At 37.5% G+C, this 26,988-nt stretch overlaps 1 protein-coding gene across 7 annotated transcripts in view; it reads right to left on the bottom strand.

The window, feature by feature from the left end:
- The window catches only part of ROBO1 (roundabout guidance receptor 1), a 713,456-nt gene that overhangs the window by 250,996 nt on the left and 435,472 nt on the right, over positions 1 to 26,988 (bottom strand). For all 7 annotated transcript variants that reach the window (XM_027692614.1, XM_027692617.1, XM_027692616.1 and 4 more), the window contains one exon: positions 7,105 to 7,431. In XM_027692614.1, the coding sequence (XP_027548415.1) occupies positions 7,105 to 7,431 (327 nt within the window). The remainder of the gene's footprint in view (positions 1 to 7,104; positions 7,432 to 26,988) is intronic.

The raw sequence follows: 26,988 nt of genomic DNA, 5'->3' as shown, positions 1-26,988 counted from the left end.
CCCAGCATGGCCACTGTAACATCAAAAATTACTCATCAGCTTAAGAATAAATCAGTATACCCACAGTACCACAACCAATCAAGAACTCTCTTCCTAAATTCCTCTGTTGTACATGGTTCCTGGGAAGACAGATAAGTAAGAACAGCTTTCTTGGTCCAGACAAAGTGTGTATGCAGCCTATTATTTTGCCCTGACCTTGGCAGGATTAGATAACTGCGTTGAATAGGAATCTTTCGTTTGCATGCTCTGTTTTCACAGTAGTCCTGACTGTACTGTATCTGCACTTAGAAAAAGCTTTCATTTGTTGTTTCAGTATCACTGTAATTCACCTGTGAACTGCTCTGAGCACAGAATTGGCTTTAATGCTCAGATATGTTGACATATATCCTCAATAAAAGTCCTCTCAGCCTGCTTCCAAAATACAGCAAATCTTAGCACTTCAGGTGCAGTATGAAAGAGGCCTCCAAACATCTCCACAGAACCACCAAAATCCTAAAACACTAATCTTACAACTGCAGACTATACAATCTCCTGCTTTTTAAGAACTAATCCTATATATTCCCAAATACATACAAGTTGCATTTTAGATAATACACATGCAAATTTCCTTTAACAACAGACTTAGACATCACTGCAAAATGAAGTTCTGCCATACCAAACTGCCAGGCAGAATCATATTTAATTATGGCATTTCCAGTCAAGCCTCGGTGTTTTGGTTATCTGTAGGGATTTTTTTGTGTTTTAAATCTGTACACCATTGCATAAATGATGCATGAATGCATAAATTAACCTTGTAACCCTTTCTACAGTATGAACAGCCAGTAACTCTGATAAGGCACATTCCTTACTTTATTCATTTATTTCATGAGTGCAGGCAAAAGACTCAAAAAGAAAGACCTTTTGTGATACCTTAACACCAACCACATACTTGAAACAAAGCCCTCACTTTCGTGAGACTTTGCCAAATAAAATTGTAAGCAACATAAACAGCATATGTTTGCCATACACATGGGTGCCTCAAACGATGGAAATTTTGATATGCATCCAAAATGTTTTATTCATTGTCATGCAACTGAAGAAGGGAGTAACTTGTTGTTTGCCCCATTCTCTTAACATGCCAGTGATTGCACATAAGGTGTAATTTAAAACACAGAACATTTATACAGATCAAGTCATTTGAATTTTAACAGTATTGCATATCTTGCAGCTAATAACACAAACAATAACTCAGAGAGACCATATCTTGCCTAAAATTAATGGAAAGTGAGAAACAATTTTGCAAATAATTGAGCAGCTCATATTCTGCATAACACAGGAAAATGAAGTACAGGAAAGTCATCACTGATCTTCAAATTCTACAGCAACCTTTTCTTCATCTGCCAGAGGAATTTCAGAACAACAGGGGATATTTCATTTTATCAACAATAAGTAACGAGGCTGATGAAACAACTCTCTCCACAGGATGGCTGAATCTATTCCTTGTAATTCAAAGGAACTGGAAGTGTTTTTAACCATAAAACACCTACACTGACCGTATGCCATTTTTATACCTTTTAAATAATTTTAAAACCGCAAAAAAAGCATTTGTAGAGCTAGAACAGTCTCTAGTAACTGAAAATTCTGAAATCTGAAGATTCTGTTACAACGATGACAATGCTCCATGGGAAAGAATCATGCCAAATTCCCTGGTCATAAATATAACCCTTCTCTGCAAACTCACTATGACAAGGCAAAGGGTGAGGGGAAAGAAAAGGGAAGAGTCTAATTCAGTGAGGAACTTCAGATTTCATATCTTTGGTAATCAATACTACTGTGCTTAAGAGGGAGAGCATCTGAGTGTGCACATACACACATATGCTAAAACATGAGAGTAGGTTTCAAAGAAATCAGTTTTTAGTTTCTCCGCATTTTCTCATTCACTCTGAAGTCTCATTAGGACAACCAGCTCTCCTAGCAGCAGCATTTAGTGGGATTTTCTGGTAGTAGTAACAAATTACTTCAGTTCTCCAGCACAAACTCAGTCAGTAAGGCAAACAGAAAATCTAAAGAGTAAAATAAGACGCTATGCATCTTCAAAAATTAGGCAGGGGGGCATTCAAACTCTCAGTGTTCTTCAACTGACTGTAATGACTGAGCAAGTAATATACACAAACTTGTGAAGTAGCTAAAACAGTTGTTCATGTTTTCCTTAAGCAGAGATACCTACATTATAAAAAGGAGTACATCTGCATGCAACTTTGACCTAACTGCAAAGAAATTTTTCCTAAATGATGTTACATTTTTGGTAAAATACGCTTCAGAGGCAGTTTCTAGTAATCCAGACTTACTATGCAGCTGCAACAAGCATTGAAAGAGTCAGGTTCAAGGTAAACCTATCATTGATAAATGGTAGGTTTCAAAATGCATTAGCAACAGCACTCCTTTTAAAAGTTACCCTAGAACTTTGGTGGCAAAAGAGAAATAGGTTTGCCTCAGAGAAATATTATTTGAAATAAAGATTTGCCAAGTCACTGACTACCAAACACAACCAGCTTCATTTGTATTTGACTTTTTCCTAATGTCCCGAAAATCTGCAGCGTAGAGAAAGGAAGATGAATATACCCCTGCAGCTATTGTTGCCGCTCTGGACATGAACAGGCTCCTACAAACTGTCTGTCCTACATAACAGACACCCACAAGATCCAGAGACACAATTTTCCTCAAAAAGGAGTAATTGGAAGAAAAAAAAAGGAAAAAAAAAAAAAAAGAAAAAGCAATTGAATCAAACTATCACACAGCAGTAACTGAATTTGTTCTTAACTGGGTGTATCCATTTATCAGACAAGCCTGAGAGATTCAAATGTATGAAGCAGCTGCAGCCACCTTCCAGTCTGCTAATGCACTTTTTCAAAACTGCTTTTATTGCTCTACTCAGAAAAATGACTTTGTTTTCCAAATGTTTATGTGATAGCCAAAACAGTCTTCAGCCTTTACTCTGAGGATAAAAGCATGGTTCCACTTTCTTCTCCCACCTGTAAAAGCTGACATTTATAGAGAGAATTACCCAGTTTCGTTTTGACAAGGACATGCCCTTTTCACGTTCTTCAGGACCTTTCACCACTGGGGAACGTGTCACTGGTAGGCAGTAATCCAAAACCAGTTACATTCCTCAGAAACAAAACATGGAGCTGATTTAAGTAGGTCTCCCGTGATCAAAAGGCTGAGTTCAGGAAGTCAGGGAGAGGGAGGGAAATGGACTTGTAGCAGCCTCAGCCTGGAGGATGACTACAGCCCCGTTATCTGATGATCCCATCACACACCCTTCTGGGCTGCACTACCCAAACTTCATTTGTCTGCAAACTAACTTTGAACACACACAGAGAGTCTCCATTTCAAAAATTTTGTGGGAATGGCATTTCAAGCATAGATTAAATCAGTCAACAAGAAAATTAAATAAATAAATCCCCCAATTAAACGGGAGTTACATCTCTCATTTCACTGACTTGTAATTCACCTTTCTGCTGAGTTCCTGCTTATGCAAATTTATCTCCTTCCCACTTATGAAGATCCTACAGATCTGAATTACAGAGAAAATGTCATGTAATTTTAAATTACAAAGCTTCTTTCCACAGGACTGCGTAACAGAGAATAGTTTTACCAGTCTCTAAAGTGCCTGAAACATTTTAATTCCTGAAATATCAAGTGGCTAGTTATTTGATTAGGGAAAGTTACAGTCCCTGAAACATAATCAGACAGAATATAGTCAGTGGGGGTTCAAGTATATGTTTTGTTGATTTAATATACCACTCTTCACCAGCCAAAGGATCATCTTGTTTTTAAGGGTTTTTTGGGGATGGGGCATGGTTTCAAAGAAATAACCCCAGAAACTTAAGGAAATACAGCTGCACAAATATTTTTATATCAAATAAAATAACATTATGGAAAAGATGTAACAAATCCCCAATGCTATGAGTAGACACATGGCATCTTCAAACATTTTGGATGGGATACAAAAGGCAAAGATGGAACAAGAGACTTACTTAATTCAATTTGCTGATAATAAATTGTATTTAGGTCGTGTTCAAAGGTATTAACTAAAGACTAACACTATCATTACTGAAATACATATCAATGGGAGAAAAAGCAGCATCCTTTGGAGTAAACGACATGCAAATGTGAGTCAAGTCACCAAAGAGAGGTCAAGGACTAGAAGGTGACAAAGCAGAGGGAAAACTATCTGCAATTCTGTGATTTATGATTTTAGTCTCTCCCCCCTTGCAGCAATCAAATCTGTTGTAAAAGCCCTTCAAAATACATAGGTATTAAAAAAAGATAAAACAGCTTCTAACACAACATACTTTTGAAACCCCACTACATTTTCCTCCTTTGCAACTGTGGAATCTATGCACAATGTACTTAAGGAAGATGTCCACCTTATTACATAGGTAACAAATTCTCTTTGTGGACTATCTCAAAGATGAGCACCGGAACTCTTTAAAAAATATATAAAAATGAACTGCATGGAGGACTAACAGGCCTGAAAATTTACTTTTAGTATTAAACTGAATCTGAAGCCAAGTCTACAACATCCAATGAACAGTGAAGGAACTTCATCTAATTGAAGGTGTTACTAAATGAGGAGATGGAAGAGAAGTGGTAAATTCCCTATCACATTATCAAACAAACTGGTGCAGACAGGAGCTGCCTCTTCCAGTGAGATTCAACAGCTACAGTGCAAAACATGTTGCTACTTCCTATGTTTCACAGAAGGGTTTTGGTCAAAACTGCAGCATCAAAGCATATAAACGAGTACTCTGAATGATCTTCTGCACTTCATGGAAAGTAGAAACCAAATAAAGGCAATTTTCCCCTGTAAACACACAAAAATTAAACTATAACAGAAGGATTTCTAAAACAGCAATTGTGGATGACTACATGTATACAAATGTAAATGCTGTGCTGCTCAGCCCAGGTGTACTGAGAAGTTAATCCAAGTTAATCAAAACAGTTTGCTGATTTGCAGCAATCCGCTGTGAATGCAGCTACAGTTCATAATGATGAGAGCATTACAGCTACAGTGCAGAGCTTTTTAATTTAATGCAAATTTATTCCACCAGCCTTCAACTCCTTCCTTGTTCCTCACCTCTTCTGTGCTATTTAAAGTGGTTTGGTGCTTTTGCACTGTCACATCACTATCTCTTTTACCAAAATACTAACCTTTTCTGTTAAAATTCTTTGTCTATGATCTCCAGGTATACAATTAAAACTGCATACCATTATAACTACAAATTTTATTTCCAAATATAGAGTGTGATTTTTTTTCTTGCCCTTACAGCATTCTTGGTGGTTATTTTCTGACACTAGCCCTCGATACAAGGGCTCGTGAGATCCATTTTGAGATGGCTTAACAATTTAATGCTACATTATTGTTAACTGGTGTATGTTTAAATGCTTTTAAGAGGAATTCTTTTTTTTTTTTTGGTCTTGAGTGTTGGCAGCAGCTCTTAAAAAAATTTGTGGTGATATCAATATTTTGCATTCAGACCCTGTCAGACTCCCTATTATAATCACATGAAGATGACTTGAGATAGGGGTGACAAACACGTTTAACAACTATGTACCAGTTCATTGATGCCACAGTGCACCAACCACTGAAGTCCACCTCAGGTTTCTGGGTTCTGATGAAAAGTTGTGGAAGACATAGACAGACTACATGCATTTCAAACATTACTTCAAGGTACATCCCAAACCAAAAGACCATGGAACAAGCACGGAGCATTAAAACTCATTTTAAGAATCAACGAGAAGTGTGACAAATGAAACAACAGCATTAGATAAAAATCAAAATCTCATAGACGTTAATGCCCACTTAAAATTACACCTCCAAGATACCAGATATAATGTTTGGAAGTAACCAATCAGCACCTGATTTAAACAGGTTATACATTTACTGGACAAGCATACTTCCAGCTACCCAGACACTGATTACTTTTATCGCTAAAAGTGGTTAACAAGGAAACAGCATGGTCATAGATCTTAATCATATGTATCTACTCTACTACAGGGGAAGCTTGAGATCCTTGTGGTATAATTATGAAAGTCCTTGGGGTTTGTCTTGAATGTGAGCAACACTAGGAAAAGGGCTCACACACAAATTTATAGTTTATTTCCTTTACCTCATGTCATAATTATGAAAATCTAGTCCTTCTTCTAAAGTTATACACAGACAGTGGCACTTATCTAAAAGATAGGAGCCTCATCAGAGCTAGATAGCAACATGATTCATTTAGTCAGCAGAGATCAGTGTTTTCAGAGTGACTCACCCAGGTCTGTGCTAGCTCTTCAACATGTCACCAGATGAATTGCTACACATTACAAAGGAGGCCTATCAAAGCAACTTAAAAATAGATACCTAACTTTGAATTGTGAGGCTTCCTCTCATACTTTAGTACCCCAAAACTGATATTTTTTGACCTACACTTGGCACTCCATACGAATGCCTAAAACACTTAAATGCACACTCTCTTCCTCAAAAAAAAAAGTAGAGTTTAAAGGGTATACAGGAAGAGATAAGCATTACAAAGTGATGTGAAGATACTTGACTGCACCTTCCGCTGGCCAAATACTTAAAACTAGAGAGATAATTTGTGGGCCAGGTCTTTTAGAGAAAAAAAAAATCATTTTGTGTTTCTAAATCTGCCATCCTTCTTTCTAGTGGTTATTTGTGCCAGAAAAATTCCAAACATACCCTTTTAGACAAAATCCAGGCTATCCTGCCTCCTATTACACATTACAGTTTGCATGGTTATCTGGAGAGGAAAAAACATCTATAAATTGAAATTAAGTATACGAATTAAGCAATCAGAACTGCGTGGAAGCATAAAAGTTGTGAGAACGCACAAAACCGTCTGAATTTCTACAGTGATATGATACATCTTCTGACTCTTTTTCCACTTTCCTACCTCTGTACAAATAATAATTAACCGTGTAATTCCTTCATTGCTTTTAAGTCGCTGCCTCAGAGGCAGCTCACACTTATTTTTATCTTCAAGTAACATCAAAGCGAGCGGCTGTTACCAAAGAGCGGGGAGAGGGGGAGAAAAAAAAAAAAAAAGAAGTACTTACTTGCCACCTCCAGCGATGCATTATGACTTACAGCTTCCCCGAGGTAATTCCTTGCCACACACACATAGACCCCTTCGTCCGGCCGGCTCTTGCGCCCGTGGACGATGCGCAGGAAGAATAAAGAGCCGCTGGGCAGCAGCATGCGGTGGGAGCGCGGGTCATCCTTGTCCGTCTCCACTCTCTCACCCCCCTTGTACCACTCGATGGTGGGGGTGGGCCTGCCCTCCGCTTTGCAGTTTAAAGTTGCCGGTTCTCCTTTGGAAACGATGAGATCGGAAGGATGTTCGACGATTCGAGGCGGGAAATCCTCTTGTCGAAGACGGGAACCTGCGAGACAAACAAACAAAAAAAAAAAAAAAAGCAGAGTTTTCTTAGGAAGTTGTTGCCAGCTACACTCACGGTACTTTTGCAAAACAACTACTTCACCTCGTAGAGCAGCATTTATTACGAACAGCTATTAACATCCTGAAGCGAACAAAAGAAAACCTTAACGCACTTCATCGTGCACGAGGTTCTCCCAGGTGAATACATCCAAAAGCATTTTTCAACAGGGGACCTATATTAGTGAAGTAAACTGCCATATTCCTAAATCATATCAATTTGTTTATTTATTTATTCATGTATACAGCTTTACACAGCCATGCATATGCATATCTAGAATTACGAAAAACTAGTCCCACAGATACTCGACAGACATCAGACCACCTCGACCAGCAAAACTGGTAGTGCTCTAATCCATAACCTGAAGTCATATTCAACCTCATTCGACCTTCTGGAAAGTCCATTAATTCATGCAATGCCTACAGAGTAACTCTACCATTTCCAGCACCCGCAAAGTTGCTTTATTTTGCTTGTCCTGTTGTCTCTTTTTAGTCCCTTGTTAAGCAGCACCATAAGAGGTACAAATGCACGGAGCGCCTGAGTGCTTCTTATGCCTCAGGGTAAATCAGAGAAACACTTTACATTATAAAACTGTTATTGTCTCCAATCTAGAAAATTGATCCAATGTGAGACAAGAGTATCCAGGATAAAAGAAAAGTTACAAGCAAACAAGATACTCTTCTAGAAAAGCATTCAATTTTAAACTAATTCAAAATGCAAGCTGATAAAAACTGGCATGAAAAAAAACTCTATAATTGTCTGGATAGATACATACCACAGAAGTATATGACAAGCAACTCGGTGCCCAGGAATTCCAAATTGGGAATAAAGAGGTATCAAAATTTCAGAGTTTTTAACTGTTAAACTCAAATTCAAATTACTGTTTCCCTTATTTCTCTCTTTCTTGAAGCACAACTTTGCCATGGATACAATTAAGTCTCTTGGGTCACTAAATCCTGATTATTAAAATCTTGGATGCCAAGATTCTTTATTAACATTAATAACATGAGGTTTGAACAGCTGTGAAGCACCAAAAAGAAATGCAAGATCTATTCTTTGCAGGCTAATAGACCATAAATTGATATGGAAACAGGAAAAAGGGAGTCCCAGGGACTTCTGTTTTCAATATATGCTAAATATGTGCATGTAATATATATACACACACACACACGTTTCTAGATATATAAAATAAAAATATTCTCAAATACACAAATTTTATTTCCTATTTTCTTCACCTCAAGATAATCAATGCAAATTAAATGTTACACTAATCAGCTAGCACTAACCACCCATTCACAAATCTCTGGTAGCATAGCTTGACTACACTGAAATATGTTGGCATTTTGTACACAGTAAAAGAAGATAGTTTATATGTAATGATCAATAATGGTCCTGTAAAGCTAACTCAAACAGCAATAAACCTAATCTTTAGGAAACATTTGTAGTACTGTATTGCAAGATTTTTTTGGTACCTAAAGCAAACAAGTAATTACATTTTACAATTGCTTTTACCTCCAACGTGCCTGAGACATGGAAACCAAGATATGGGTAGATGGAACAGAAGCCAGGAAGATCATGAACCCTTTTGCTGGCTACACACACCTGCACAACACAACCCTGCACATCACTCTAAAGCCAAGAGTTAGGGCACAGGCCAAATCCAGAGAAAGAAGAAAATGGTGCAAATCAGCACTGGTATGTTGCAGCACCTAAAGAAACCTCTGATGTACTTCCATGTGCCCTCAGAACACATCACAGCCACTGCAAATTGCATTTTTGTCTACTCATCCTGAACTCTAACACAGCTTCTGTGAAAAGCCCTTCATTCAGTATTTCTGCCCTCACAACTGGGCTGACCAATTTTAGATCTCTTTCCAAGGTAAAAATGCCTTGACAGGGATTAAAAAGCTTATTTTGTTTATATTTCTACTCACTTCCTATGTACCTCACAAGGAAAGGCACAGAAAGAAAGGATTACAGAGCTAAAAATCAATCCCTCTAAGTCACTCTGGAAACATAAAAAGCCAATTTCCATGTAAGATGTTTAAAGGGAGTTAAGAACTGTTTTAAAAAAAACAAAGTTTTCACATATGCTAGTATGTACGGTGTTTGCATTTTCACAGACAATGCTGGCCAACCAGCACACAGCATAGTACAAACCTCCTATTGTTTCTGTCAGCCTGGCCCAGACCACAAATAAATGAAATACCATTTTCAGATATATTGTATGCACGTTTTCCACAGTGACATTTAAGTGGCTTTACACTAACTTCAAGTACTGTACAGACTGAAAGTATAAAGACTGACCTCTAAACTTCGTTGAAAACTGAGACTCAAAACCATAAAGGGGCAGGGGGGGAGGAGAAATTCCTTCAGGATGGTCCAGAAATGCTCATATACATTTTATCTTTGCTGGCTAACATTGGAGGAGATAAATAACAGAAAGGTACATTAATTTTTTATTTTTTTTTAATCCTAGCAATTTATAAAGTACCATTTCTCTAGCAAATTACATAAAACTGCTTAAAGCAGAAAGGGACAAAAGTTGTATGATTAGTTGACTGGCACCTAGTCAGCATTAAACACAGATTTACTGACAACTGCCTGAAGGGTATAATGGCCTTGACAACCAAGTTATAATCTTTCTACACATCTACGCTTTTTCTCTTTTTTAAAATCTTTCTTTTCTTTCAGCTAGTCATTTAAGCTGCATTTTCATTTTATTGAGAAGAAGCAGCTTCAATTATCAACATAAATCTTAGAGTGGGCACCAATCCTGTAATTTTCCTGTCAAAAATCCTTCCCAAGAGGATATTTGATAAAAAAAATAGAAGCAGAACACCTATTACATGCTGGATCTGCCACTAAATATACAACAGAGCTGCTTTTTCTCTCCCTCAAAGATGACAGCACTGGGTTAGAGGAACTAACCAACTTGTGTTCTTTGCTTTTATTATAATTCAAGTCTTTCATAAAAAGTCAATAGGATGCCACCAATTAAAGTATGCCATACTAATTATTTCATGCTGCTACTTTAAAGAACAATTACATGAAGTCATGTTTCCAGTTTCTTGGACTGTGTCACAACAATTTTTACAAGAATTCAGACACTGACACAAACAGATGTGCAGGTTCAAAGAAAACTTACATTAGATGAATAACAAATTCATAGAGGCAAGATTTGCCTTTGTCCCCTCCTTAAAACTTCCTGTTGGTAGCACATACAAACACAACTTATTGAAAAACCAGTAGGGAATGAGTTCATGCAAAAGCTACTGATATTAAGGGTTCAAGCACTGTGCACCCCTTGTGTACAAACACTTTCTTCCTTTAGAGGGAAAACAAAAAAGTTGTGTGCTATTGCAACAAACTGCCTCAAATTTGATCCATGCAGCCTAAGGCAGTTAAAAATCAAAACCATATCTACAGTCGATCTAAACCTGAGCACAGATGGATATGGAAAACCTCATTTTTCAAGATCTATATAACTAAATTGTAATTTATCACAATGCTTATAAAATACTCCATGACAGACTGTGTCTTTAGCCAAATTCCAAAAAGCCTGTACACTCCTGGCTCCATTTCTTTTCCATTTCACAGATATAGCATTTAACCCTGACTTTCAGAGCACAAGATCCCTCCTTTTTTTTTTTCCCCCTCTTAGTATTGAAAGGCTATGTAAGATCTGAGTAACTGGCTTAATTGCTGCCAAAGTTATTAGTAAAATGTTAACAAACAAAACCACAGGTTTAAAAGTAGTGTTTGGTGATCCTTGCAAACAATAGCACATAAGAACTTTCCCAATTCCCCAGCGTTTCCACCATTAACTGCTTTCAGAAACTTTTCAGCAAGTGGGGGGGAATATTTTTGCGTTTGAGTATGTCGACTGGAAAGATGTCCCATAACTCTCTTGCTTTAGTGGTTAGAAATCTTTTTCTAATCCTCAGGTTAAATGTACCCTAAATCATAAACACCTCATTCTTTCTGGCTTCAACTGCCCTGTAGTTCAGATTTCTCCGAGCACTTCTTGGAATTTTATCTCTTTGACATGGAGATTGCAACCTTTTCCTTTTTTACCATCCTCTTGGATTCTGTGTTCTTGTTGCTGTTAGAAGTCAACAAACCAATTTCATCTGGTTTTCTCCCCCGTAAGATTCGCTCACCTTTTCCTTGCTTTAAATTCTACTTTGAGTTTATCCTTTTTGAACATGGAAGACCCAAACCCAAGCAGACTTTCAATACTATTTCAAGCACACACTACAAAATAATATCACATTATGCTACAGGGGAAAAATAATTAAAGGAAAAATCAAAGTATTTTTCTGAAAGTGGCTTTTCTGCTTCAATACCTGCAGCTAACCTAACCTACTGGGTTTGCCTGGTTGCACAGACAACAAATAATTTGCAAGGAAAAACAATAGAACGAGGAAGATCCACAGAGATTTTGTCCCATTGATTTTCTTTCTCTCAATTTCTCCATGTTTTTAATAATATATCTTTGTATACTACCCTTGAGCAGCTTCACTAAACATCTGATTTCCTGAGTTTTGTAGCCTAGAAGAATACTGCATATTAAGAAACAACTATTTTGATATTTCCATTGCAGATGTTGCAGTCTTCCCTTCGTAACCAAAGACATGAAGCAATTAATAAAGACAGTAATGCTGTGCCTATTTAGATTTTCTCAGAATAGTCAATCGTGTCAGAACAAAAATGTCATTGTTTAATTCTACTCTGACTTAAAACAAAAGAGTAAAAACTGCATTTAACTGATATTTCTGGAACGCTGATTGGAGAATGACATGGATCACTGTGTCACTTTGGACTCAGGAAGTAGGTGTTTGAGAGAGTTTTATTTACAACAGCTGCTCCTCTCTAACAGCTGAGCATTGAACATATATTCTATAAAAACAAAGTTACACTTTTTACCTAAATCCTGCCATTACTTTACCCAGTCACAACTGTGAACATTTCTATAATTACTTCAAAAGGATGCCACCTTTATGAACTCAACCATTCACCAGCGAGTATTTGTACACTAAGGAAAAAATGAATAGTTGGAACGTACCAGCACTGTCACATCAGTTGATTAATGCCCACACGGGACTACAGGTTTATTGAAATGCATTTCAAGATATGTTTAATGGTTCCAAATACTGATCTGGGAACAGGTCCAGTTCTTTTCAATAGATACCATAAAATGTGACAAGCAAGGCTCTCACCTTGGATCAGGAGAAGGTGCAATTTCCCTACATGTTTCCAAGGAATAGTAAATGCCCCATATCTTTTTCTGAGCACACACTGGAAAACAGGTGAGCAAGATGTAACTGAAAAGCCCTGAACACTTAACTGATCAGTCCCACCATGAAACCACTGTGATGTTCCCTGAAAAAGAAGTTGTTCTTATTTCCCTTTACATCATCATGTGAAGGAATCCTTTTGTTTCTCTCCTTTAATTGCTACTGTTCTGACCCTAATGAGAGACGAACTTATTAATAGATGTTCTTTTTAATTATTTCTTCTACTAAGGGATATTTTTGGGTAAAGCAAGTTGCACTTTAAATACGAAGTCTTAAATAAAATGTGGACCACAGCTTTTAAAATAAATTTGTAGGCACTCACAAAACATTTTTCCCACTTTAAAAGACAGCAACAAAAAACACTTCAAGGTTAAGACACCATGAATTACATTTCTGTCACAGCTACCACACTATCAGGAGACGTCAGAAACCAATAATTTACTGTTCACTTACGGCTGCAAAAAACCCTACAATAATGACAGAGCGCCTGGAGTTTTAAGCCACGTCTGTCTGTCTCTTTGAAATAAGAGATTAAATGGGAGCTGTACTAAAAATGCCTCAAATCCAGACTGATCTTTTGCCTGGCTCTTATACTGAGAGATTTACCCAAACACTGGAAGCTAAAGACATTCAATTTACACAATATTCATGACCTGGTCAACTGAACAGGAGTTAGCTGGAGTATTGGCAATAAGCTAAATAAACATGGGAGAAAAATAATTAAAAAAAAAATCATATATCATATTGGTGTAAATGGTTTGTTTCTGTTCCTTATTATGCAGTAAATCTGGACATACAGAAAAAAGCCATAAATTTCTAAGCAAAAAGTCTTCTGGAAAGATGTATATTATCTTATAGTTATTTAAAACACTCTGCCTGGTGGGAATGGGAAAAAAAAATTGTCAGATACTGCATTGCACTGATATTAACACTGAGACTCTGTTTTAATACCTAAAGACATATTTCCCAGGAGATGCTAAGAGATTCTTGCTCTCTGAAATAATCACTTTTAACAAAGAAGCTCAAAGTGGCAACAGTAAGAGTCATGCTTTAGTTTCTTAATCCCAAATTAAATACATCTCTTCTAAACTGCTCTTGAACGAACCATTTATTTTCAAGAGATGTAGCTTTACAGTCAACCTTTGCTCCATGAACGCATGCTACTGGTTTGTCCAGCACTTAGCATAAATAAGTCCTGACCTGGTTATTCATTAAATTAGCTAGAATATAAATTTAAAATAATAATATTTATATTGCGCTCTGTAAGAGGCTGACATTTACATAAAACCTCAGGCAGTAGTTAATGTTCCCAGCGTAAGAAACTGGTCACTTTTATTTTTTCTTTCCCTCAGTTCTGTTTTCTGGTAAGACATTTATCTCATCTGACTTTGGCAAGTACTGGAATAGTCTCAGCAGTACCTAGAGCACTGACTTTTGAAACCAAAACTCAATAGAAAAAACAATATCCCACACCAAACTGGGAATGGTGTGGGAATAAGTTGGGAATACTATTTTCCCTTAGGGAAAACATTAATGAAATTACAGAAGTGCTTTCATTAATAATGTAAAATCAACTCCGACCCAGTGAGCAACAGCACTATACTCTAAAACAAAAACAAACACAATGGTAATAAAGCCTACTTCATTACTCATTTTGTCTTCGAAATGGCTGCAGTAACACTGGGAGATATTTTCCACAGTGGGATGATACTGAGAAGAACTGCACAATGACAAGTCTGAGAATGGCTGAGATGTATCTGAAGGCCAGCTCATCTTTGGACGTTTGGCATCCTGGCCTGGATCAGGAACAGTGTGGCCAACAGGACCAGGGAAGTGATTCTTCCCCTGGACTCAGCACTGGTGAGCACCTCAAGTACTGTGTGTCCAGTTCTGGGCCCCTCAGTTCAGGAAGGACATTGAGGTGCTGGAGCAGGTCCAGAGAAGAGCAACAAGGCTGGTGAAAGGACTGGAGCACAAGTCCTATGAGGAGAGGCTGAGGGAGTTGGGGTTGTTCAAGCTGGAGAAGAGGAGGTTCAGGGGAGACCTCATCACTCTCCACAACTCCCTGAAAGGAGGTTTTAGCCAGGGGGGGGGTTAGTCTCTTCTCCAGGTAACTATCAGCAAGACAAGAGGGCATGGTCTTAAGCTGTGCCAGGGGAGGTTTAGGTTGGATATTAGGAAGAAATTCTTTCCAGAGAGGGTAATCAGACATTGGAATGGGCTGCCCAGGGAAGTGGTGGATTCTCCGTCCCTGGAGGTTTTTCAGATGAGACTGGATGTGGCATCAGTGCCATGGTCTGGTAACCACGGTGGTAGTGGATCAAGGATCTCTGATCCTAATGATCTCTGAGGTCCCTTCCAACCCAGCTGATTCTATGATTCTGTGATGTGACAAGCTGACAGTGACCACACCGAACTGCAGGAGGAGTGAAGCAGTGGGGTCAGAAAAATACTGCAGGAACACAAAGACATTGTGAGAGCTGCACAGACCCTGGAATGGCTGTCAAGAACATAGGGAAAAGAGGGGGCAAAGGATTATGGAAGAGCTGCAAATATTAAGCAGAGCTCAAGTAAAAAAAGAATTGCAAGACCACTACAGAAAGAGATACTTGAACTACATTAAAGTGATAGGATTTGATGATAATTGGATAAATCTGTGGACACCAGAGCTGAAAAGATACCAAAAATAACCTCAGGTTAAACAGAGGAGTTGGGACACAGCAGTAAGATCTGAGACAGCTTAGAGCAATCATTGCTGCCCTGTCCTTCTTCCCTGGCAGACTGTATCCCCTACAAAGGCAGGCCTGACAGCTCTGATCTGTTCTCAGCAGCTTGAGAAGAAAAGACAGACAGAGGAAATGGGAAAGCGTTGGGGGACAGGGGCTGGTGTGAGTCACAGAAGAATTGCCATTTCCAGGGCTTGCTTTTCTATTGAGCAGAGATGGAGGATAAGGAATCAAAGAAGAGACAGTCAGGTTCTATCTTTGATCTTTGTCCTCGATCATGTTTTATGCCAGACAGGAAGGGTACTTCATTGACTGTGAACCACTGGTTTGCCATTTGGGACAGGAAAACAGAACAAGGAGAAAAACAGTGAAACTGCACCAAAACCAACGGAAAAGTCTTAGTTGCACTGAAGGAACCAAATGAACTTCCAGTTTAGTGACAATACCCAGGACTCAAAATTATGTAGATACATTACAGAAACTATTATTACATTAATATTTTTATGCTATATATATGCTATATATTTTATTTATATGTATTATGTGTTAATAAATCAGATGTCAGACATACTGACACAAAAATTTTACTTTATCTGTAGGTTTGTCTGTAATCAGCGTAAAATTTTTCAACTATTTGTGGCATGATTACAGCACGGTAGGCTACTTTATTCCAAGGCTTATTCCATATGCACAAACAAATAAAACATAAAATATCCCTTTGGATGATCATATTCATAAAAATAGACCTAAAGATATACGTGGGGTTTGGATTTTTTTTTTTTAAACCATGTAATCACAAAAATAAATATAACGCATTCTCTTTATAGGATTTCAGATGGGTTGCTTCCACCTCGTACCATGCTTAGGAACACCAACTTCTAACTAATTTCCAGTTCCAGATTCAGTGTGAGACCAAATCTGATCTTGATCAACTGCATGTTCTAATGTCTGAGATGCTGAGAAAAGGGAAGGAGGATCCTCATTTCCACAGGGCTATCGGGGAGCCAGAGAAACAGCAATTCTCAACAGGGCCAGGGGTTTTCTCTTCTCAGCTGTATCAGGAACGTTCCTCAACTCTGCAACTACACAAGCCCAGTATTAAAACAGTCAATAGCATACCTAGGCTGTGCCTGTGCCAGTTTTGGTACATCTCATACAAATGATATTGTAAATTTTTTCTTGTTCCCAAAATTGATTTAAAGAGAAATACGATAATTCAAAACACCTGTCCAAAATCCTGCTTTTTAAGATGATTGTAAAGTTGTTTCAGATGCAACGGTGAATGAAATATGAAAACTACCCCTAAATCCAAATGTGAAGTATTTAAAGGAGAGGTATGTCAGTTCAGGAATAAGTTTGATTTTAATTACTCAGTGCTCGTTAATTTAGACATTTTGAACAATAAAATAAAAAGAATCACTATTAAGTAGCTGAGTTTCCTTATTGTATTTTATTGTAAGAAAACTTGTGAAAAAAATCTGGAGTAAACCAGCTTTCTTTCACTTAATTTAAATCCATTTGACTTTTTATTACAACATTAAGTTTGGACAATCACAAAAAGGCCACGCATTTTCAACTACAAGTTGTTACTGCAGTAACACAACACTGGCATGCTTTACTTGCATAAGGAAGAATGGAAATTTAAATCCAAATTAACAAAAAAAAAAAGTTAATGAGTTGTCTACAGTTACATAAAATGTTCAGATCAGTATCAATCCAAAGATTTCATAAGTTTTAAAATTTTAAATCAAGCAATCCCTTCATTAAAAGCTGTCTTTCCCTACCCTTTTTTCCAAAACATACTTTTTTCTAAATATAAAGCTATGTAAATGAGCATGAAAAGCATAAAAGGTAACATGCTTTCAGGGAAAGCAATAAATATCTCCTGCTGAGTTACTCTGAGTAACAATCAACATGATATTCACTGCATGATGACCGAAGGTATTTTCCTGTTGTTACTTTTCACCAATACAATGATAGGCCAAAACAGCCAACTTTCCCCTAAAATAAACTTTTACGTATTAATGTAATCAAAATAATCTTTCTCTGAGAAACACTCTACTGTTTTCCCTTTGACTGTGTTTGAATTTCTTGTCCCTCAACAGGCCAGAAAGTCACTGAATCATTTAGGTTGGAAAAGACCTCTGAGATCATCAAATCCAACCTTTGACTGATCACCACCTTGTCAACCAGACCAGAGGGAGCACTGAGTGCCACACCCTGTCATTCCTGAACACCTCCAGGGATGGTGACTCCACCTCCTCCCTGGGCAGCCCATTCCAGAGCTGGATAACCCTTTCAGTGAAGAAATTCCTCCTGATGTCCTGCCTGAACCTCCCCTGGCACAGCTGAGGCCGTGTCCTCTTGTCCTGTCACCAGTCCCCTGGCAAACCCTAATCTTGCTACAATCTCCTTTCAGGAAGCTGTAGAGAACAATAAGGTCCCCCCGAACCTCCTTTTCTCCAGGCTAAACGCTCCCAACTCCCTCAGCTGCTCCTCATAGGACTTACCCTCCAGACCCTTCCCCAGCTCCATTGCCCTTCCCTGGACACAGTCCAGCACCTCAAGGTCTTTCTTGACTGACCACAGGATTTCAAGTGTGGCCTCACCAGTGCCCAGGGCAGGAGGATTTGGTTTTTGTTTCTTCAAGGGTTTCTTGGATTCAAAACTCAAACTGAAAATCGGCGATCTTGCACATGGCCATTTGTTTTACAACTCTTTCTACTTATGCCTTTGCATAAAGCATAACTTTACACTGCTAACATTGAATCCAACTGCAGGTGTATGGCATCCCACATGGAAAGGCACATCCCAGGACATCCTTAAATGTATGAAAGTATGTGCCCAGAAGACTACCATGCACTGAGTTTTCTTCTCTGATGGATAACCATTATCATTTTGTGGTCTGATTTCCCAGAGCACAGCTGCTGAAAACCTTGTGAAAAATTACTGAAAACATCAACCAACATCTCTGCCACTCCTATACCTTCCCAACTGGATTTTAGTTCTGGTTGCATCGAAAATGGTACCACAACCTGAATGCAATCACAGTGAAACTTTCATATTTACAGTGGCTAAAAACAGGGCCTAGAGAAGTTCCAGTTACCAGGCTTGTGTATTTACTCCTACATAAACCTTAAGTCATCTTGATCACCTACACTCATGCACCCAGAGCCCTCACACTTTGAGCTCCGAATCCTGTTACGAGGAAAGCTCTCCGGGAGATGCCAAGAAACAAAGCCATGCAGGGAATTGCTCAGCTCTAGTCCTAAACTCCTCCTCTACTAATTCACACTGCAAAATTTCTGTGATCCCAAAACCAAAGTAAAACCCATACAGAGCTACTTTGAAGTGACTGTAGTAGGAAACATCATCACCCTTTCACACAGTGGAGAAGCCCAAACAAGAAGCTCACTGAAGTTTCTCCATGATCTCAGAGCTTCAGCCAACAAGCTGAATGTTATCCACAGGAAGAGTGAAAGGAAAGGCCACAGGACCTGCTGTGAGAGGGACTGCCCCAGCTCCCAGTTTGCCACCCCAAAATGAAACATGTGGGTGTAAATGGAACTGAGAAAAGTACAAAGGGCTTTCATTTTTACTTTACAGTCTCTAAAAGATTGCTGAACCCTCCTCTCAATTTTCTCAACAGCATGGCTTCTTGATACAAGATTCTACACTACATACACAGTTACAAGTATATATATAGAATACAGTCAGCAACGTGGCTTTTAGTTGTTTCTGTCTCATTTTATACTACAACACAATCTATGAATAAAGAAAAAGCTCAAAGAATTAAAACTATATTTAAAATCTCTCTACATAAAATTAACAGGAGAAAAAAGTACACCTTATCAAGTTGTTCTGATAAAAGAAACAGTAAAAAGCAATGTTAACAGATTATTTTCCTGAATATTCATACTGAATTCTTCAGGAAATCTGTGGTTAATAGCCTAAGTGTCCAGCAGACTGAAATGTATTAAAACACGTAAAACAAAGCTTTTGAGATGTCCTATATGATAGGTACACTCAAGGAAGATATTTAAATAGCACCATTTTTCAGCAAGTTTTTGACTGCTTCGAGACAAAGTACTGAACCACAATTTTAAGGATAATTGCCTAAAGTCATTTATACTTTAAAGAAAACAAAATATTTGAAATGGTCTTTTTAAGGATTAGTAACAAATCCCTAGAGGAATGCAGCCCACCTCAGTCAATTTTAAACCTTAAAAGCGAATTCTGACATATCCAGAACATTAATGAAGACAATGTTTATACCTTACATAGCATGCTAAGTGTGAGAACTTAACAGACAAACAAAAATGCTGTCGACTGCCTACTGAAGCTTATAATAGAAATAAAAGTTCAAAAATGGCAGTAGCTTATGTTTGTTGATAAGACTTAAGGAATGAAGAACATTATTAACAGTATGAGAAAAAGTTAGATATTCAAATATTTGATCAAAAAAGTCAGTCATCTATTTTTAATTATTTTAATTAATTTATAATTATTTTTTAATAGCTAGCTTAACAACTAGCTTTTTAATTACTACTATAAAGAGTTTTGGTGAACGGATCAGTGCTTAGAGAGAAATACAGATCAATATTCAGAGGTCAAAAATAGAAAAAGGAAGGAGAAAGGAGACATAAGAGAAAGACACGGTGCTACTCAACCATGAGGCTGAGTCAAAAGCAGAGATGAATATCAAAATCAAGCAAGGGAAGAGACACAGACCTCAAGAGCACTGTGGACCTGCACAAGAAATATAAAAAACCCAGCAAGTGAAAATTAGAAAAGCAGAACTGTACGATTTGAGAAGATTATAATGCATAATACAACATCACTGTGGGCAAGCAGGCAGAAGTTTGTGTGGTTTACACATATAACTGCAAATGATGGTGAAGCCTTTACAATTATTAAGGAGAATAGCTGTTTGAAAACAAGGGAAAAGGAATCATTATTTTTATTATTACTTCTAGCAGCAATCACTGTGACAGGGGAGGGGGTTCAACCATCAAAGAAAAATAGGTTATTGCCAGGAATTAATAAACCTTAGAGGAATCTGTGCACCTAGAAATAATATCCATCTTAAAAAAAAAGAAACACCAAAAAATCAAAACAAAACAACAACAACAAAACACAACCAAAAAAAAAACCAAAACACTTTAGCAGTAGTTCTAGTGAAGAGATTACTTCTCTGCCCATGGCTTATTTCACAAGTTAAGATACCTCTGCACAGAGAAGCAACTGGAAAAACAGCAGCAGCTACCTATAAAAATAGGCAGCTTGATCCAGAGAATTCTACTAAGAATGCTCCATCAGCTGAGAAAAGCTACTATTCTCTAGCCTGTAAGACTCTAAGGTATGATTATAAGAGTTTCCCTTTCAAGAAATTAAACTGTATTTTACAAGGATGTAGAAATGCTGATAAAAAAAAGCGCTACTTATATTTGTATAAAGAAAAAAATTTCTCATGTACAAGTATCTCAGCTTCTACTGCTCAGGATCATGGTAGTACTTCCATTATGCAGGGAAGCTACCTGTTCACTAAGCTGTAATAAATTGTAGAGGAAAATGCAAAGTGGACTACTTTTAATTCCCACCTCCATGCCCTGCCTCCCTCTCTCCTTCCTCCCATGTGCAGAACTTACTGAGTCCCTCCTGAGAAGTGGAAGTTGGCTGGGACCTTGACTGCCAACATGCAACATAAATCTCACCACAACTTACACTGCTCGAGTAGCTACATCCCTCTCTGTTACAGCTCAGGCAGACCATCAAACACAATTTGAGAGGCAGGTACAAGGAACTAGAGGTTTTGTTTGTTTTCATCCTTGCAAAGGACTATCCACAGTTTTAAGCACCCTTTTTTTTTTTTTTGGCAATAGGGTTTTCAAGGCTAAACTACTGGGTTTGTATCATAAGCACAGCATAGTTTCTAAATGCTAAAAGGCAACCAGCATGCAGACTTTTCCACTTTATGTAAAGAGCTATTTGAAACAAAACCCTAAATTAAGGCTTCCTGAATAGGCTGAAAGCCTTCAGTGGGACTAATTAGACAGAACCACTAGGCCTTGAGGCTCACAGCTGCTCACCAGTACCCAATGCAAAGACTGAGAATTAAACGCATGGTTAGAGGTTTAAATTGATTAACGGGCATCAGTTGTTCCTCCTCTACAGGTAAAGCCCTAATATCAATCTTTTTATTTTTCTAATATACCATTATATGACTAATTAGTAGGCATTATGGCACATAGATCAGTTTAAATGAATTTTTTATGATAATTAATCTGCCCTTCTTTTAAATTCTTACTTTAAATAAACAGGAAATTCTCCCCCAGTGTTTTGATTAAGGAAAAAAGCTAAGCAGTGCTAAAAAGTGGTCTATTAAAAATGAACGAGTCTTTTTGTAAGAGATTGTACTGCAAATTGTCAGTCCTCTCCACATTACACAGGATTTCTACTCTTAAATTATTCTATAGTTTCGTGGTTGCTGCAAATATTTATAACCTGGCATATCTGCATTGGGAACACCACACTGGAATAGCTACGGGATTTTATAAACAGAATTAAATTATAAGTAGTCAAGATACACAGGACAGATTCAACTGTAGTGTATTTTTCACAAGTGCAGTGGTAAACAGCTCAGTATCATGACTGTTAGGAAGGAAACACGGGAGAAAGGCCTGGAAGTCTTTATTTGCATCCATCTGCCAACACAGCGCACCATCATCACTGAGAAACATTACCATCAAACCAGCAGTTACGGTATCAACTTTGAAAATTATAATCTAATAAAAAAAAGAATGAACTAGTGCATAAGTCTTTGAAGAAGGCAAGAGAAAGGTCTCCAGAATACTTCAGCCCAAATCCCATCTTTTACCATTGGGCTTCAGGGAGAGCTCAGCACTCAGAAAAGATTGTGTCCCATTGAACCAAATGTTCTTCTTTCAGCTCAAGAGTGATGTGATGAGAAGCCATGTCCTCTAATGATATCCCTGTTTATATGTAAACACCAACTGCTTGCATTCAACAGTATTTAAAAAAATACATTATATATATAAAAATGAATAAAAACTGAGATTTTCTATTAGGTACATATAACCCCTACAGAGTGCAGAGGAAAGACAAAATGACTCAATATGAAATAATATTTTTTTTTAACATTCTAAGCAGAAAATTATGCAGAATTAGCCTACTTGGTGTGAAGCTGCCTAACCGAGCCAAAAATCAAATCTCCTGTTTTTTCATGCCTTGGCACTTTAGTAATGGTAAATTAGTCACTTCCTTCCACCTGGAACGAGAAGTTCACAGACTTCAGGTGTGTTCAGGATGTTTATGCCCTTTCTTTTAAAACCAGACAAGAAAACTTATTTCAGAGAAAAAATTGAGAAAGGTGGTGAGAGGGCCATTTGTATCAGCAGTCATAGAAGTTCAGCAAATAGAGAAGTTTCTGCTCCAAGGGCTATGGATCAATCTTACATAAAGTAGTTAAAACACCAATTTTAGAAGAAAACAATTATGACTTGTTTATGAAACCCAATCTGGTAGGTCTGAGACAGACAATAGGGAGAGTAGCAGGCATGGAAAAGGGCACAGAAAGCTGGGGAGCGGAGGGGGGAATTTATTTGGCAGCATTTAGGCTTCCCTGGGATTGGGAAACAGATGATGGAGGTTTCAGAACAGCAGTTGTAGACAGTGTTTCACTTCAGTTATCTAAGTCCTTTCTGCATCCTAACTTTAACGTGGGTGTTTATTTCAACTCCAGAAAAGAGACTGACAAGAAGTGTCTCGTGGGGAACTTCAACCACCCCGATATTCTCTTGGAGGGACAACCCAGCAGGGCACAGGCAATCCAAGGGGTTCCTGGAATGTGCTGATGACTAAAATCTGTGTAGCGCTGTTTAAATACTGTTATAAATAACGAAACTAAACCAAAACCTGAAAACAGTCCATTATCTAATCTAATCAAAATGATCACAAATTTTTTTTCTTCTCTTCTCTCAAGTGGTGGTTCAGTGCCAGTTTTGGTGCCATTTAATCAATGCCACGACACTAAAAGGATCAAGAAGCACTTTTCAGAATACCCAGAAAGCAAAAACGTCCCCGCAGAAACAGCTGACCTGACAACACAGATTCACAAAGCCTAACTGTTGAACAGTAAACATGTTATGGGTTCTTTTTCTTTTAGTATTAGTATTTAATTGTCAGTTAAAAATAAAAAAATCAAATGATGTCACAAAAATCAGTGCAACCAAACTGTTCTTACAAGCCAACATTACGATTTCACAACTGCTTTGTTACATAGCTTTATTTTCCATGCATATTATTTGGCATATTAAACAGGCTTTCCAAAAATAACAAGGCACCATACCATTGTTAATTTTTTTTCAATTAAAAATGCTGATGAATTAGCAACAATGTTATAGAAGCCCACTCAACACAGAATCCTGTTTAAAAAGACAGAAAACTTTGATCTGAGCCAAAGATGAAAACTTCTTAAATGTAAGTCAGGATATAAAGCTTTAAGAATGAAAAATAAAACCTCTGAGTCTCTCTTGCATAAACAGGACCATTTTTCATCTAGTTGTTGTATTAGTTCTTAATTGACCATGCAGCATTACGAGAGAAAAAAAGTTCAATGTTTGTACTTGTAAATCTCCAGAAAGTCATCTGTTAACTGATGAAGAAAGGCACAGGGGATCAGGTTAAAGCCCAGCTCCTGGAGCTTTCACCTTGTATTATTTATATGAACAGAGACTGAATTCTGCACAAATGCTGAACTATTAAAACCTTGTAAATGGAAGAACATCTTAACTGGACATAAATTGATAGCATAGGATAAAATGTTGAAGCAAACAAGAATTCCTAAGTTACTTTGAAAAACACAGCAGAGAAGATGGGGTTTGAATCAGCTACAAAAAAATTATTTAAAAAAAAAATCAAGGACTTTTATCCACATGACAGTCTAAAGCACTCTGAAACTGAAAAAAAGCCACAGCATTTATTTAACACTCTTTTCTTCTAATGACATAAGCTAAATATACTAGATAACACCCATTCAAGCTGCCATTCTATACATATTTTACACACTGAATGTTTTGTGTAGTACATGTAGAGCCTTCTCTAAAGGTCTCAGTGTGCACTTAGTATCAAAAATGCAGCAGACCCTATACAAGCATGTTCCTAGCAATTAAAGTCATTGTCACCATTGTCTGTACCTTTGTCATTACATTAACAGAACTAGAAATAAAAATAAATACGCTTGCCGGCCTATCCTGAGATCATCCATTTACAGATTTAGGCAATAAAAGGCACTAAGACCTAGAGCATTCTAATGGCATTTGAGTGCCTAAATCCATAAAGGTGATTTGAAAAATTGAAAATTTATTACACTGCTTAGAAAAGAATGTCAAGAGGTTTTATTTGGGTTGGTTTGTTTTTTTTATCCCTTGACCGTAGAACTCTACCTGTTAGGAGTATGCCCACATATACACCAAATCAAATGGGTTACCTCAGTGAGCATTAACCAACATTCATACAAGTTTCAAGCTCTAAGAACACAAATACTGTGTGATGGTGACTGGAAGCAATCAAGTAAACAATTAAACAGGGAGCTGTACCTTAAGTGTTTGCTTAAATACACATGCAGCATACTATGTCAAGCACCTCATCCCATCCTTCTTATAGCCTGATAGTTCCCATCTTTAGACAAGACCAGCCCAAGGAAACTGGGATATGAAATTCAGTTTTCTATTCCTCATTTACTAAATACAAGAGATCTTTCTTTGCTTGACCTTGATAAAATATCAGCTGATAATACTTTAAAATTCCGCCTGTAACAAACAAAAAACCAAACCAAAAACCAAACCAAACACGCAAAACCACAAAACACACACACAAAAAACCTAAAACAGAACTGCAGTTCTTCAGCCTCAATTAATTACACATCTTAACTAGATTATTTTCTTTCATGAGAAATCACAGAAATTTGGTGGGCCAATACAGACTAGAGTCTTCCTCTTTTATACCCACAAATCCAACTCCAAAACAAAAAACAAACTTGAAATCACTATTCTGAATCAAAACAACAGATCCAAAAAATATCTACCATCCTAGTTTAAGTAAATATCTTTAATGCCTAAGAATAAAGAGAATACTCATATAGGCATGTATCATCAAGCCATATTAGAGATCATCCCCAATCTTGAAAAAAGCCTTTTTTTGGCATACTTCAGGAGGAAGAAAGTCCCCATTTTCCTGTTAATGCTGTCACAAAGCCCAGAATGAATTACTAAAAATCGTTACTTTTATGTTAAAAGCTCTCACAATGACAAGAACGAATTAGCAGGGGACAAGAAGTAAAAAGACAAGTAATGCTGAAGAGGCCATCTCCACAAAACACTGCTGGGAATGCAAATGCCTAAAGCCTTGTGTGCTCATTAGTATTGTTCATTGTAGTCCCCTCTCTGTGCAGCAATTTACCTGCTCTCCTTCACTAATATACTATTCCCTCCCACCCCCTCTTAAGTATTTATTCCTTATAAATACCTATCACTCACCCTACAGCATGCTGCCTCTCCACTGAGACAGAACTCTGTTAATAACTATTAATAACTACTGGTGAAAAAAAGTCTTCAGGGTTAGAGAGAACTATAGTGGTAAGTGGTGCATTGCTAATAGTGCATTGCTTGCTTCCAACGTAGATAAGACAGTGCATTACTAAAGACAATAACCCAGAGGAATTAGAGTTTCACAGTCCTGGAAAAAGGAATCTACTCCTAAGAATTATTTCATGCAAGGGGAAGAAGGAAAAGGCAAATTCCAGCAACTGAACATAGAAATTGTTAAAAATTTGAAGTAATTAGTATCCCTCCCCAAGTGATTTGTAAAAATCATAAAAAAAAAAACAAACTTCCTTAAGAAATTTTGCAGACAATATGACTGCACATGTTCACCAGAAACTACTCTAAATTAAATAGTAATCCATACAACTTACAAATTTCTATAAATCATAAAAGATACACATTACCAAAATAAAACATAACTTAGTTATAACAGTAAAGCTGGCTGGCTCATTTCCTCCAAGTAAATGCGTTTTTAAGTTGAGCTTTCAATGAAAATATGATAGGATGGCATTATAAGTTAGGTATTGTTCTCAAGATGAAAGATTTCTTCACACAGGCATATTCACAACAGGGAAAAAAACCCTAAAAAAACCCTATATGGTCCTTTTCTATTTCTAAGGTTGACAAATTGCTGCATCCAGATGACAGGGTTTTTTTCTGTCTTGTATGTTCAAGACACCATTTCATGAAGGAGAAAAAAAACGAAGATAAAAAGTTTAAAAAGAGAATGTGGTTGAACTTGCCAAATTGTTATGCACCCTTCATAAAAATCTGTGTAGTACTGAAAGAATCCCAGAATGGGTCAGGTTGGAAGGGACCAGAGTGGGTCACCTGGACCAAGCTCCCTGCTCAAGC

Source organism: Neopelma chrysocephalum, unplaced genomic scaffold (assembly GCF_003984885.1).
Source record: "Neopelma chrysocephalum unplaced genomic scaffold, ASM398488v2 Primary Assembly neopelma1_87, whole genome shotgun sequence".
In the NCBI taxonomy this organism is placed as follows: Eukaryota; Metazoa; Chordata; class Aves; order Passeriformes; family Pipridae; genus Neopelma; species Neopelma chrysocephalum.
The sequence above is the reverse complement of the archived record's forward strand: the minus strand, read 5'-3'. Positions and strand labels throughout refer to the sequence as shown.